The sequence below is a fragment of the Chlorocebus sabaeus genome, chromosome 27 (assembly GCF_047675955.1).
Source record: "Chlorocebus sabaeus isolate Y175 chromosome 27, mChlSab1.0.hap1, whole genome shotgun sequence".
NCBI lineage: Eukaryota > Metazoa > Chordata > Mammalia > Primates > Cercopithecidae > Chlorocebus > Chlorocebus sabaeus.
This window is the reverse complement of record NC_132930.1, coordinates 7,640,011-7,652,620: the sequence shown is the minus strand read 5'-3', so window position 1 is coordinate 7,652,620 and position 12,610 is coordinate 7,640,011. Positions and strand designations below refer to the sequence as shown.

General features: G+C 36.8%; 1 protein-coding gene across 1 annotated transcript in view; it reads left to right on the top strand.

Annotated features, from left to right (window-relative positions):
• Positions 1-5,034, top strand: part of GRXCR1 (glutaredoxin and cysteine rich domain containing 1) — a 141,308-nt gene extending 136,274 nt beyond the window's left edge. Inside the window, exon 4 of the mRNA XM_008017513.3 lies at positions 4,742-5,034. Within this exon, the coding sequence (XP_008015704.1) occupies positions 4,742-4,921 (180 nt within the window). The 3' untranslated portion in view covers positions 4,922-5,034. The remainder of the gene's footprint in view (positions 1-4,741) is intronic.
• Positions 5,035-12,610: the final 7,576 nt, after the last annotated feature.

Sequence of the window (12,610 nt, the reverse complement as noted above, 5' to 3'; positions counted from 1 at the left end):
TTAGTTGAGATGACTGCAATATGGAGCAGACCTATCCAAGACTCAAGGGTGAGGCTGAGATGTACTGTTAGGACAACAGAGAAGTGTCTGGTTCACGACTATATTCCCATTGCCTTACACAGTGCCTGGCTACTGAATACTCAATATATATTTGTGGAATGAAATGAATAAGTAGAAGGTCTCACTCACTGAGTATCTGTTTTTTAAAACTCACTCACAGGAATAAATGAACAGAAAGAATTAAAGTGGAGGGTGAATTCTCATTCTTTTTCTCTCGAATTCCACCCCAAAGTGACTTGTCTCAACCCAAACCACTATTCAGAGCAGAGGAGACAGTCAGTAGATTCAGTACTCTGTGTGCTATTCTCAACCAGGTCTGCCTGGATTCTTAATTGCTTGCAGGTCAAAGTTTCTGCAGTCAGTCTCTTCATTGAAAGTGGGGAAGTCAGTTTTTTTTTACCAATAGTAGTGAAGCCTGTTTTGTTACTAGTTAGTAATGTTACTAATAGTAATTAGTAATGCTATAAGTAAAGTGGAAGTCTGTTTCATTAACTTCGGTTATTCTTTCTTCCTCCAACTTGAAACTTTGTCCGTGTTCTTCAGGAAATTCCTAGCTCTTTTTGCATCTTGATCTGTGGGCAAAACTGTCTACAGAAGGGTTAGACTTTAGAGCAACACTAATATAAGAGCATCTAACATCACCCAACTGGGTTTTCTTTGTACAGAACCCTCTAAATTAGGACCAGACTTCCAGTATAACAAAAGTGCGCTTTGAAAGACGTGGCTAGGCATGACTAAATTATTTATTCTTATTAGAATAACAAATGGTGTAAATTGTGCTGGATGATGCAGCAAGAACGAGATTCCTGGGTGCGAGGGGGCACTGGGGAGCTTCAGTGGGTTGCCTTGAGACCCACCCCACCTCACTACCACTTTGGTTTTAGTCGTAGCATTTATCCTTTCAACTGCTTTACATTTGGGGATCTCATGTTTAGATTATTTGGGGAAAAATGGATGCAAATAAACATTGAAAACTACTATCATAGAGGGAAGACCATGGATTTCGCTCATAGAGAGACCTCTTCAATATTCAACTTTCTAGTTATAACTTGATAATTAGTTTTTAAAAACCAGCTTAGAGGCTGTGTTTCCTCATCTGTAAAATGGTAGTGTCTATCACGTCAGGCTGGTATGAGAAGGGAGCAAAGACTCCACACGAGATGTAAGCCATCCCTTTCCTCTCCTACGTTTATGGCTGAAATAGCTAATTTTTCCTGAGAATGGAAGTAGTGGAAGTATTCTTCCACTATCTTGGACAACAGAAATAGCACATGAATTGAAACACATTTACTCCCCCTTCTTACAGTGGCAAAACTTTAAACCAGAAAGCGAAGTATTGAACAAGTGTTTAAACTGCACGACTCTGAGAAGTGTAGAAAATGGTTGTATCATGTGACCACAAGCAGTTTAGCTTGAGGTAGCAGTTAATAAAAATCATTTCAAATGGAATTTATTAATAAAATAATGGCCAGTAATGACTAACTGTATTGAGTGCCTACTATGTGCCAGGCAATATTCTGTTCACTTCCCATGAATTAGTTCATTGAATCCTCTCAACAATCCTTTGAATAAAAGAGAGGTCTCATCACAGAATTGCACGGACTCTGAGGACGCTATTTTAGAATGGCTTTGTTGTATTTGTGATTATATTTAGAAATGAAAATGTAGCTTTAGTATTTATGTATTAAGTTTATTTTAAGCAATTTATTTGTTCTGACAAGGGGATAAATTATGAAGAAACAGTAGACTCTTGGTATTAGTGAACCTAACATTTGATATTTTAGCCTTTGAAAGTAATATTTGTAAGTCATTTTGTCGGTCCATTACGTAAAACAATTTTTAATTGTGTTGAGTTACTATTTTGAATTTTGTGTGCTCAGAGCCTAGTGTCTGAAGTGCCACAGATAGAAAATGAACTCAGGAAGCTGCATAGCACTAACATTTCATTTCAGCTTTGTTGTTCTTTGCTTGTAGTCACAAATACATTTCATGAGAAAACCATACGGCCATTCAAGAATCTGGTCATTCACAAGTGTCTTGGGTCATAGCAGGAATTCATATTCACCTAATATGCACTGGTACAGAGGTCGTGGTTCCTGAAAATATTGAACTGTTTGCACTCATTAAGATATCGAAATGATTGGGCCAGGCGTGGTAGCTCATGCCTGTAATAGCATTTTGGGAGGCCGAGGCAGACAGATCACTTGAGTCAGGAGTTTGTGACCAGCCTGACCAACGTGGTGAAACCTCGTCTTTACTAAAAATACAAAAATGAGCCAGGTGTGGTGACATGCACCTGTAATCCCATCTACTTGGGAGGCTGAGGCAGTAGAATCTATTGAACCCAGGAGGCGGAGGTTGCAGTGAGCTGCCGAGGTTGTGCCACTGCACTCCAGCTTGGGCAACAGAGCGAGACTCTGTCTCAAAAAAAAAAAAAAAAAAAAAAAAAAAAAAAGATATTGAAATGATTTACATTGGTTGGTAAATAGCCATTGCCCAAGATGGATTAATATCTCTTTTCTTCTCTGTAAACTCCAACCTATAAACTTTGCCAGATAAAATGCCCACTTACATTTAAATACTAGATAAATTATAAATAATTTTTTGGCTTAAGTATATCTCATACAATATTTAGTACATACTTAAAGAAAAAATATTTGTGTTCTATCTGAAATTCAAATTTAACTGAGCTTCCCATATTTTTATTTGCAAAATCTGACAACTCTATTTTACTTGGAACTCAGATCTATTTACAATCTAGCAGAATGAGTAAAAGGCTGGACTCAGGGTCCCTGCAGGTCCTTGCTCTAGGACCTTGGCCAGTCCAGCATTTATTCTGACTTGGTGCACTTGTTGTACAAGTCATTAAATATTTTTACTTTAATCTCCTGTCATAGCAATAGTGAATGACAAGGATTTATCTACATTATATTCTTTCTAATATTTGATAAGAACCCCATTACTTAGAAATTTTCTCATATTTGGCTTATAAAGTACACTGTTTTTTCATCACTGGGTTTGCTTTTACTCAGAATTTTTTTTTTATTTTAATATTATGCAAAATTTAAGTGCAGTGCATCCTTTTTTTAGGTCAATTCTTGCACAAAGAAATGACAAAAATCTATCAACAAAGTGACCAAATGGCTGTGCATATTCAATCTATCTTTTTGGAAGAGCTTTAAATTTCTACAGTCTGGACGAAGTTCACTGTTCGTATTATTGAGATTGACAACAACTTTCTATGATTCGGTGCCATTAGAAATGAGATATTATATGAGTTCAGCCATCTTGATATAATAGTCAAGTCAAACTATAATTGCAAGTGAATCATGCTATATACAGAAAATGCCCATTTATATTGCCTTAAAGTATCAATGTTAGGTTGATATTTTATAAATACCAATTCGATCCTAATGTTTGATTACCAAAGTACATCCCACAGGTTACTAATTATGACATAATTATATTATTGACTCTAAAAATTCTCATAGTTGTATGTGCTGGAGCAATCCTGGGTTAAACCCAGTTTATCAGGTTTCTTTTAAGTTGAATATTTTTGAGGTTTTAATATGTGCAATTATAAATCTTTGGAGAAAAGCTATATGTATGTGTCAGTATGTTAAGCATGTTTGTCTGAGTATGTGTTTGCCTGTGTACGTGTGTATCCACATTTCCTGAGCTCATTGTAGCAATTATTCCCTTCACAAAGCCAGGGTTTCAAAAACTGCTGCAAATTCCTTTTTTGCAAGTCGGAAGCTTAGTATCAATTTACTTATTTTATCTTTGTATTCATTTTGTAATGGCACCTAATCTCCCCTAAACTGATGGATGCCTCTAGAGGACACCAGTAAAGGTTATATGCTCAGAAAAGCAAAGAGAAATGCATGTAAATGATTTTAAAAATATTACTCTCAACACACTATCTGGTTATTTTCATTGTATTATCAGAGATACTTTACCTTTGCTTGAGATAGAAAAGTTGATAGCTACTGTGGGAAACTAAATAGATTTACAGAAATGTCTCAAGATTTCTGTGCTTGTTTCCTTAAAAATAAAATGAGGATAATGATGCTCAAATTAAATCTTTACTGAAAAAGGTATCTGTATGTGTACTCGTTAGTATGGGTGAAGATGCTATACAAAAATGCATTTGAAAGTGCTTTGAAAAAAGAAGTATTAGTCTAAATTTATAATATAATTAGTAATCTTCAGTTGATAGTGGCTTCTGCACACTTCAGCTTTTAGCTTTCTGATTTTTTCAGACTTGTTATTAATATACTATTCTATAAACAAAGACATGAAACTGTTAAATGATACTAATGGGAAAGTTAAAGTATTTTCCCTTAATACAAAAAAACGACTTCTGAATTATTTGGTTTGTAAATAGACGTTTTCATATGATGTATTTCTTGAAGTTATATGCCCTTCAACCTAAAATTTACCCACTGTACAAACCAAACCTGTGGTATAGATGGCCATTGGCTGGGGAATGAAGGAGAACTTCAACTAATTACTTCCCTGGGTATAATGTGTATTAATGGTAGGTGAATTCAAGTGTATAGCCATATTATGCCAATATTGTTTTATGACCACTCACAGTACAGAAAGACCAGGAGGCTGACTGAGTTGTCCATGCTAACACATCTTCTGTTTTCTCTTATTCCCCTGCCACCTTGTACAGAGAGTGCAGCATCCACATGAGTGTCCCTCTTGTGGAGGCTTTGGGTTTCTTCCATGCTCTATGTGCCACGGGAGCAAGATGTCCGTGTTTCGAAATTGCTTCACAGACTCTTTCAAAGCCCTGAAGTGTACGGCTTGCAATGAAAACGGTCTTCAGCGTTGTAAGAACTGTGTTGGTTAATTGCAGCTTCTACCCAGGAAAAGTCTCATTTTATTAATCAAAGGCAATAATTTGGTTTATATATATTTTTTAAATGCTTACATTTATGGATTAACCAATAAACTTTATTATAATTGTCTTTGTGGTGAATTTTTGCTGCAATCATTTTCGTTGATGCATTACATAAATGTTTATTTAACAACTATTATGTGCCAAACCCTGTGTTAGACCCTGGTTTCGAATTGGAATTAACGGAATACCCCAAACCACTCGAAGATATCCAAAGTCTGATTCCCTAAATGTATTTACTTGTCTAAAGAAAAGAACAAAATGTAGATAATGGTGCCTATTGCAACATCACCCTATTGACTAGGATGAGTTAATGCAAGTACCTAGAAGCATAACATATTTCTAGGCATGCTACAAGGAAGAAGAAAGTTCTGGAGAGTGGAAAAAATATGATCACATTTATACTTAAGCAGTAATTTTTTTTAAGCTGTAGAACAGTTTTTTTTTTTTTTTTTTTTTAAGCTGCAGAATAGTGTCAAAGCTGATGATCTTAATGAGAAACCAATAATGTTATCAGGTGGATTTCTTTGTGTCGATACAAAAGCTACCGAAGACTTAGCTGGACATTTATTTATTTATTTAATATTTGGGGGTACATGTGAAGGTTTGTTACATAGAATTGCTTTGTACCACTGTCACTTGAAAGCCATTCAAAAAGGTGGCTCTTTATCATCCTCTTAGCAGGACACCAGAGTGCTCTACCGTTTGAACACATTCTAGGCATGAATGTGCAAAAAAGAAAATTTGCTGTAATTATTGACTGATGACTACCTATGTACACATGTCTGTACTCGGATGGATTTGCTTATCAATGATTTTTAGAAGTTGCCTTCACAGTATTTGTGATAAGGTGATCAAAATATTTTGCTCCTTGGTTTTCTGAAAAGCAACAAATATTTACAGAGTACTTTTTAATTAGGTAGGCCCACTGTAAGAGATGGTTTCTGCTTTCATGGAGCTTACACTTTAAGAAGTAAGGAGTATTCAACGAATAAATATGAGCAGATGAGTCCTCTAATACTACAAAAGGGTGGGGCATGGTGGCTCACGCCTATAATCCCAGCACTTTGGGAAGCCCAGGCAGGTGGATCATGAGGTCAGGATATCGAGACCATCCTGGCTAACATGGTGAAACCCCGTCTCTACTAAAAATACAAAAAATTAGTCAGGTCTGATGGCAACACCTGTAGTCTCAGCTACTCGGGAGGCTGAGGCAGGAGAATCGGTTGAACCTGGGAAGCAGAGACTGCAGTGAGTCAAGATCACACCACTGCACTCCAGCCTGGGTGACAGAGTGAGACTCTATCTCAAAAAAAAAAAAAAAAAAAAAAAAAAGAAAACTGCAAAAGGAGTACAATGTGTTATGGGAAAGTATCAACATGAGGTAGAAAATGATTAGAAAGACTGCTGAGCAACTGATATTTTAACTGAGACATGAGGGAAATTGGAAACGAGTTAGTCAACAAGCAAGGGGATAGTGCTTCAGGTAGAGAAATAGCATATGTGGTGACCCCAGGTCAGAGGAAAGGTGTGTATTCGAAGAACTGTAAGAAATCCAATATAGGAGTGATTGTCTCATAATAGTGGAGCAGTTTATAGCAGAATAAGCCTCCTGCTAATAACGCATATACACAGAACAAAATAATAAAAAACAAACACAATTGTTGAAGGTACTAGAAAACAACCCCAAACAAAAAGAAACAGGAGAGGATTCATTCACTGAAAGATTGGAAACACAATGAACCTTACATTTACCCAGCGTTTCCTCTGCAGGTACTTTCCAGTTTTCATAAAATATGCCTCTAAAGAAATTGTAGTCTTACTGGGTGAAAAAGATAGAGGTTGGAATCTGGAGATGCTAGAGTATCTGGAAGTGAGGGGAAAATTCCAAGAAATGAGGTGATCAAACAGAAGGGAGCCCCATCTGCTCATTAATTTCACCCGAATCCTGGGCTGATTCCTAACACACAGGCAGAGGAAAGATACAGCCAAGAGGCCAGAAAGTTGGGCAGAGAGATCAGCTACTGCCTGTAGAATTCTTGAAACCAAACCTCCATGGTTTTATGGTACCTTTGGTATTTGACTAAATGCTAGAACAAAACTCAACATGCAAATTGGGTATAGAAAGGAACTCCTTGAATATGAAACGCTAGAGCTAATATCATACATAATGGTAAAATATTGGATGCCTTCTCCTTAAGATCAGAAACAGTGAATGAATATGCACTTTCATGACTTCTATTCAATATTGTGGTCCTCGCTAGACAAATAAAGCAAGGAAAAAAGTCATAAAAATTGGAAAAAATAAAGCTCACTATTTGTATACAACATGATTGGGATGTAGAAAATCTTTAAAAAGTTATAAACTCTACTGAACTAAAAACTGAAATTAGCAAAATTATTGGATTCAAGGACATTATATAAAATTTGAAATGCGATGTATAAGAAACACACAATTAAATATGAAATTTCCAATTTAATATCCAATTGGATATTGAATGTCCAATACAAAGCACTATCAGAAAACATCAAATACGTGGAATACATTTTTCCAAAGATGTGTAAGATTTCAACATCAAAAACTAAAATGCAGATTTTGCTGAGAAATTATACAAGACCGTAATACATGGATAAATATATAATGTTTATGTAATGGAAGACTTTACATTTTAATAAACTGAACTTTAAGATTAAAATGTTCTCACAAAAGACATGTAAGAAAATGAAAAAGGAAGCCATAATAGGGAGAAAATATTCACAATCTAATTGTCTACCAAAGGACCAAAATATGTAGAATATGTAAAGAACTCTGAAAAATCAAAAATTAAAAGACAACCTAAAGACAATCTAATGAAGAAATGGGTCACAAGTGCCTGCAAAAGAGGCTATGGCTGGCCAAAAACATTTAGTAAAATATGACATCATTAGTCATTAGAGAAATGCAAATTAAAACCGCAATGTTATATTACTGCACAATATTTAGAATGACTAAAATTTGTTTAAAAAGATTGAAAATACTAAGTGTTGGTGTGGAAGTGGAGTAACTAGAACTCTCCTGCATTGCTAATGTGAATGTTAAATGGTACAACCGCTTGGGAAAACCTCTGACAGTTTCTGATGAGGTAAATATACACCAAACACCAGTTTATTCCTAGTTACTTACTCAATAGAGATAAGAATATATGGCTAGGTACAATGGCTCGTGCCTGTAATACCAGCACTTTGGGAGGCTGAGGTGGGAGGATCATGGCGTCGGGAATTCGAGACCAGTCTGGCCAATATGGTGAAACTCCATCTCTACTAAAAAATACAAAAATCAACACGGCATGGTGACATGCACCTGTAGTCCCAGCTACTCGGGAGTCTGAGGCAGGAGAATTGCTGGAACCGGAGAGAGGGAAGTTGCAGGGAGCCGAGATTGCAGCACTGTATTCCAGCCTGGGCAGCAGAGCAAGACTCTGTCTCAAGAAAGAAAGAAAGAAAGAAAGAAAGAAAGAAAGAAAGAAAGAAAGAAAGAAAGAAAGAAAGAAAGAAAGAAAGAAAGAAAGAAAGAAGAAGAAAGAAAGAAAGAAAGAAAGAAAGAAAGAAGGAAGGAAGGAAGGAAGGAAGGAAGGAAGGAAGGAAGGAAGGAAGGAAGGAAGGAAGGAAGGAAGGAAAGAAATAAAGAAATAAAGAAAGAAAGAACGAACATATGTCCACACTGTACAAGCATTTTGTGGAAGCTGTACTCTTAATAGCCAAAAGTAGAGGTATCTCAAATGTTCATTGACAGGAGAATTGAGAAACAAGTTGTGGTATATTAATAAAGAGTGATGCTGATTAAAATCCCAAAGATACAATTCCTAATGTTACAATTCTAATTGTTGAGATTTTGAAAGATCAATATTCTTAAAGTCTAAATCCCTGAAGTCTATAATCCCTAACATCTAATTCAATCCCCAAACCATAAAGACAGGTGTGGAATTAGATGATGAACATGGCTTCTAAAAATGAATTTCAGGTTGTTACCAATAAAGTTTGCTTTTTCTACTCAGCCCAATGCTTTGAGTGGAAAATTTTGTTGAGTGAATTGACTATGTCATATGGCAATAACAAAAACTTCAGTTTAAAAATGTGTCATTTGTCTGCATTGGCATTCCTTCCATCTCATGAAGTTGTACACAGGTTTAATACATTAAAGCTGAATTTCTTTGAAGATGACTGCAAAGTCACTGACTGGCTTGAAAATAATTATGTGTATGGCAGGATAAGAAGACACGCAATGGTGTTGTTGAACTGTCACCAGTACTGTTTCTGCCAAATTTGTAGTTTGAATGTGAGTGCCTGCAGAATGGGTTTCTGTGTACCCCTAAAAATATAGAGGCATGGCACAGAAAGTGGGAAAATGTAATAGGGAATGCTCATGTTGCTGTATATCAAATCAAGGAAGAATTCAAAAGAGCAACACCATGTGGAAAATGAATGTAGACATATTCTCCAACATGAGCCATGCCCTAATAGAAAAAAAAGCAGCTATTCATCCTAAGACAAGATTTCAAGATTAACAATCATCAAAGTCCACCAGTTATTATGGATTACCTCCATGCAATTGCCCATAATCTAACTCTGTAATACACTTTCTTATATTGAAAAGAAAAAAAAAAATTAGATTTTTTTCAAAGGTTTTTTTTTCCTTTTTATTGTTTTATTCCCAGTATTTTAAATTGTCAGTACTTTTTAAAAATTTCACTATGCTATGTATTTTATCTTTGCATCATTTCCAATCCTGGAGTTATAATAATGTAAACAATTTTATAAATTGATTGTATACTTTTTTTTTTTGCAAATCTGACTTCGCAAAATTTGAGTCACAGTATTGACTCTGTGTGTAAACGTTGTGTGTGAACATAAAAACATTGAAATTTAATAAATGAAGAAATGTTCTTTTTGTACATTTGCATTTGTGAAAGATAAAATTTCTTGAAATCTTGGCTCTTGGGTGACTCATATGCAGCGGTGACCCATCATGGTTTTTGATGGATTCCGTCAGAAGACTTAGGTTGTCTGCCATGGTATTTCAGGTAACCCAAGTTATATAAGCTATGTCTTTATGAATATAGTTGTCTGTTCATAACTGTCATACCTCTGCAACTGTCATTAGTGTTCATGCTTACAGAAATGCTTGTGTCATTATTGGATATTGTATTGTGTAAAGTGGCCTATGAAGTTTTCTTTTGTGTTCTTATATATTTGTCAAGTAAGTCCCCTTTAAAGATGTAGATAACTGTCTTTTAAATGTTTTTAAAATTACTTTTTCCAGAATTATATTTCTCAGGTTTTGATCTTTCAGGATTTCAGAATTTAGTATTGTGGAGTTTGAGATTGTGTCTTTCAGGATCATGGCCCTAACCTAATAAAGGGGCACACTAACTAGTGATAAAAAGGAACAAGCTTCTGATTCTAGCAATAACACAGATGACTCTCAAAGATAGTATGTTGAATAAACTAAATCAGGCACAAAAGGTATGTCCTATATGATTCCATTTATATGAAGCTATAGAATAGGCAAAATTAATCTATAGAATGATTGGCCTACAGGGATGGGGGGAAGAAAGTGGTAAGAAATTAAATATGACCAGAGGTAAGACAGTGGAACATAATACAGTTAGTTGAGAGTTGATTTCTTCTTTATCAAGAAACAGGATGATATGATCTGGCTCTGTATCTCCATCCAAATCTCATCTTGTAGCTCCCATAATCCCCATGTGTTGTGGGAGGGATCCAGTGGGAGATAACTGAATCATGAGAGCAGGTCTTTCTCATGCTGTTCTCATGATAGTGAATCGGTCTCACGTGATCTGATGGTTTTAAAAACAGGAGTTTCTCTGCACAAGCTCTCTCTTTGTCTGCTGCCATCCATGTAAGATGTTACTTACTCCTCATTGCTTTCTGCCATGATCGTGAGGCCTCCTCAGCCATGTGAAACTGTAACTACAATAAACTTCTTTCTTTTGTATATTTCCCAGTTTCATGTATGTCTTTATCATTGGCATGAAAATAGTTAATACAGCAAATTGGTACCAGTAGAGTGGGGCATTACTGAAAATATAAACAAAAATGTGGAAGCGACTTTGGAACTGGGTAACAGGCAGAGATTGGAACAGTTTGCAGGGCTCAGAATAAGACAGGAGAATGTGGGAAAGTTTGGAACTTCCTAGAAACTTGTAGAAAGTTTTTGACCAATATGCTGATAGTGATATGAACAATAAGGTCCAGTTTGAGGTGGTATCAGATGGAGATGAATAAGTTGTTGGAAACTGGATTCTGGATTCAAAAAGGTGATTCTTGTTATGTTTTAGCAAAGAGACTGGCAGCATTTTGCCCCTGCCCTAGAGATTTGTGGAGCTTTGAACTTGAGACAGATGATTTAGGGTGTTTGGTGGATAAAATTTCTATGTAGCAAAACATTCAAGAGGTTATTTGGGTGCTGTTAAAGGCATTCAGTTTTAAAAAGAAAACAGCATAAAAGTTTGGAAAATTTGCAGCTTGACAATTGAATAGAATAGAAAAATCACATTTTCTGAGGAGAAAATTCAAGCTGTCTGCAGAAATTTAACTAAGTAACGAGGAGTCAAATGTTAATCACCAAGACAATGGGAAAAATGTATCCAGGGCATGTCAGAAACCTTTGCAGCATCCCCTTCCATCACAGGCCTGGAGGTTTAGGAGTAAAAAATGGTTTTGTGGGCGGGCCCAGGGTCTCTCTGCTGTGTGCAGTCTAGAAACTTGGTGCCCTGTGTCCCAGCTGCTCCAGTCATAACTAAAAGGGCAAGGTACAGCTCAGGATGTTGCTTCAGAGTGTGGAAGCCCCAAGCCTGTGCAGCTTCTACATAGTATTGAACCTGCAGGTGCACAGAAGTCAAGAACTGAGGTTTGGGACCTCTGCCTAGATTTCAGAGGATGTATGGAAATGCCTGGATGCCCAGGCAGTTTGCTGCAGGGGCGGGGCCCTCATGGAGAACCTCTGCTAGGGCAGTGCAGAAGGAAATGTGGTGTTGGAGCCCCCACACAAAGTCCCTTCTGGCGCACCACTTAGTGGAGCTGTGAGAAAAGGGCCACCATCCTCCAGACCCCAGAATGGTGGATCCACTGACAGCTTTGCACTGTGCACCTGGAAAAGCCACAGACACTCAATACCAGCTTGTGAAGGCAGTCAGGAGGGAGGCTGCACTCTGCAAAGTCACAGGGGTGCAGCTGCCCAAAACCATAGGAACCTACCTCTTGCATCAGTGTGACCTAGATGTAAGACAAGGAGTCAGAGATTATTTTGGACCTTTAAGATTTGACTGTCCTTTTGGATTTTGGACTTGCATGGGGCCTGTTGCCCCTTCATTGTGGCCAACTTCTCCCATTTGGAATGGTTGTATTTACCCAATGCCTGTACCCCCATTATATCTAGGAAGTAACTAACTTGCATTTGATTGTACAGGCTCATAGGCAGAACGGACTTACTTGTCTTATCTCAGATGAGACTTTGAACTTTGGACTTTTGAGTTAATATTGAAATGAGTTGAGACTTTGGGGGACTGTTGGGAAGGCCTGATTGGTTTTGAAACGTGAAGATATGAGATTATGGAGAGTCCAGGGGCAGAATGATATGGT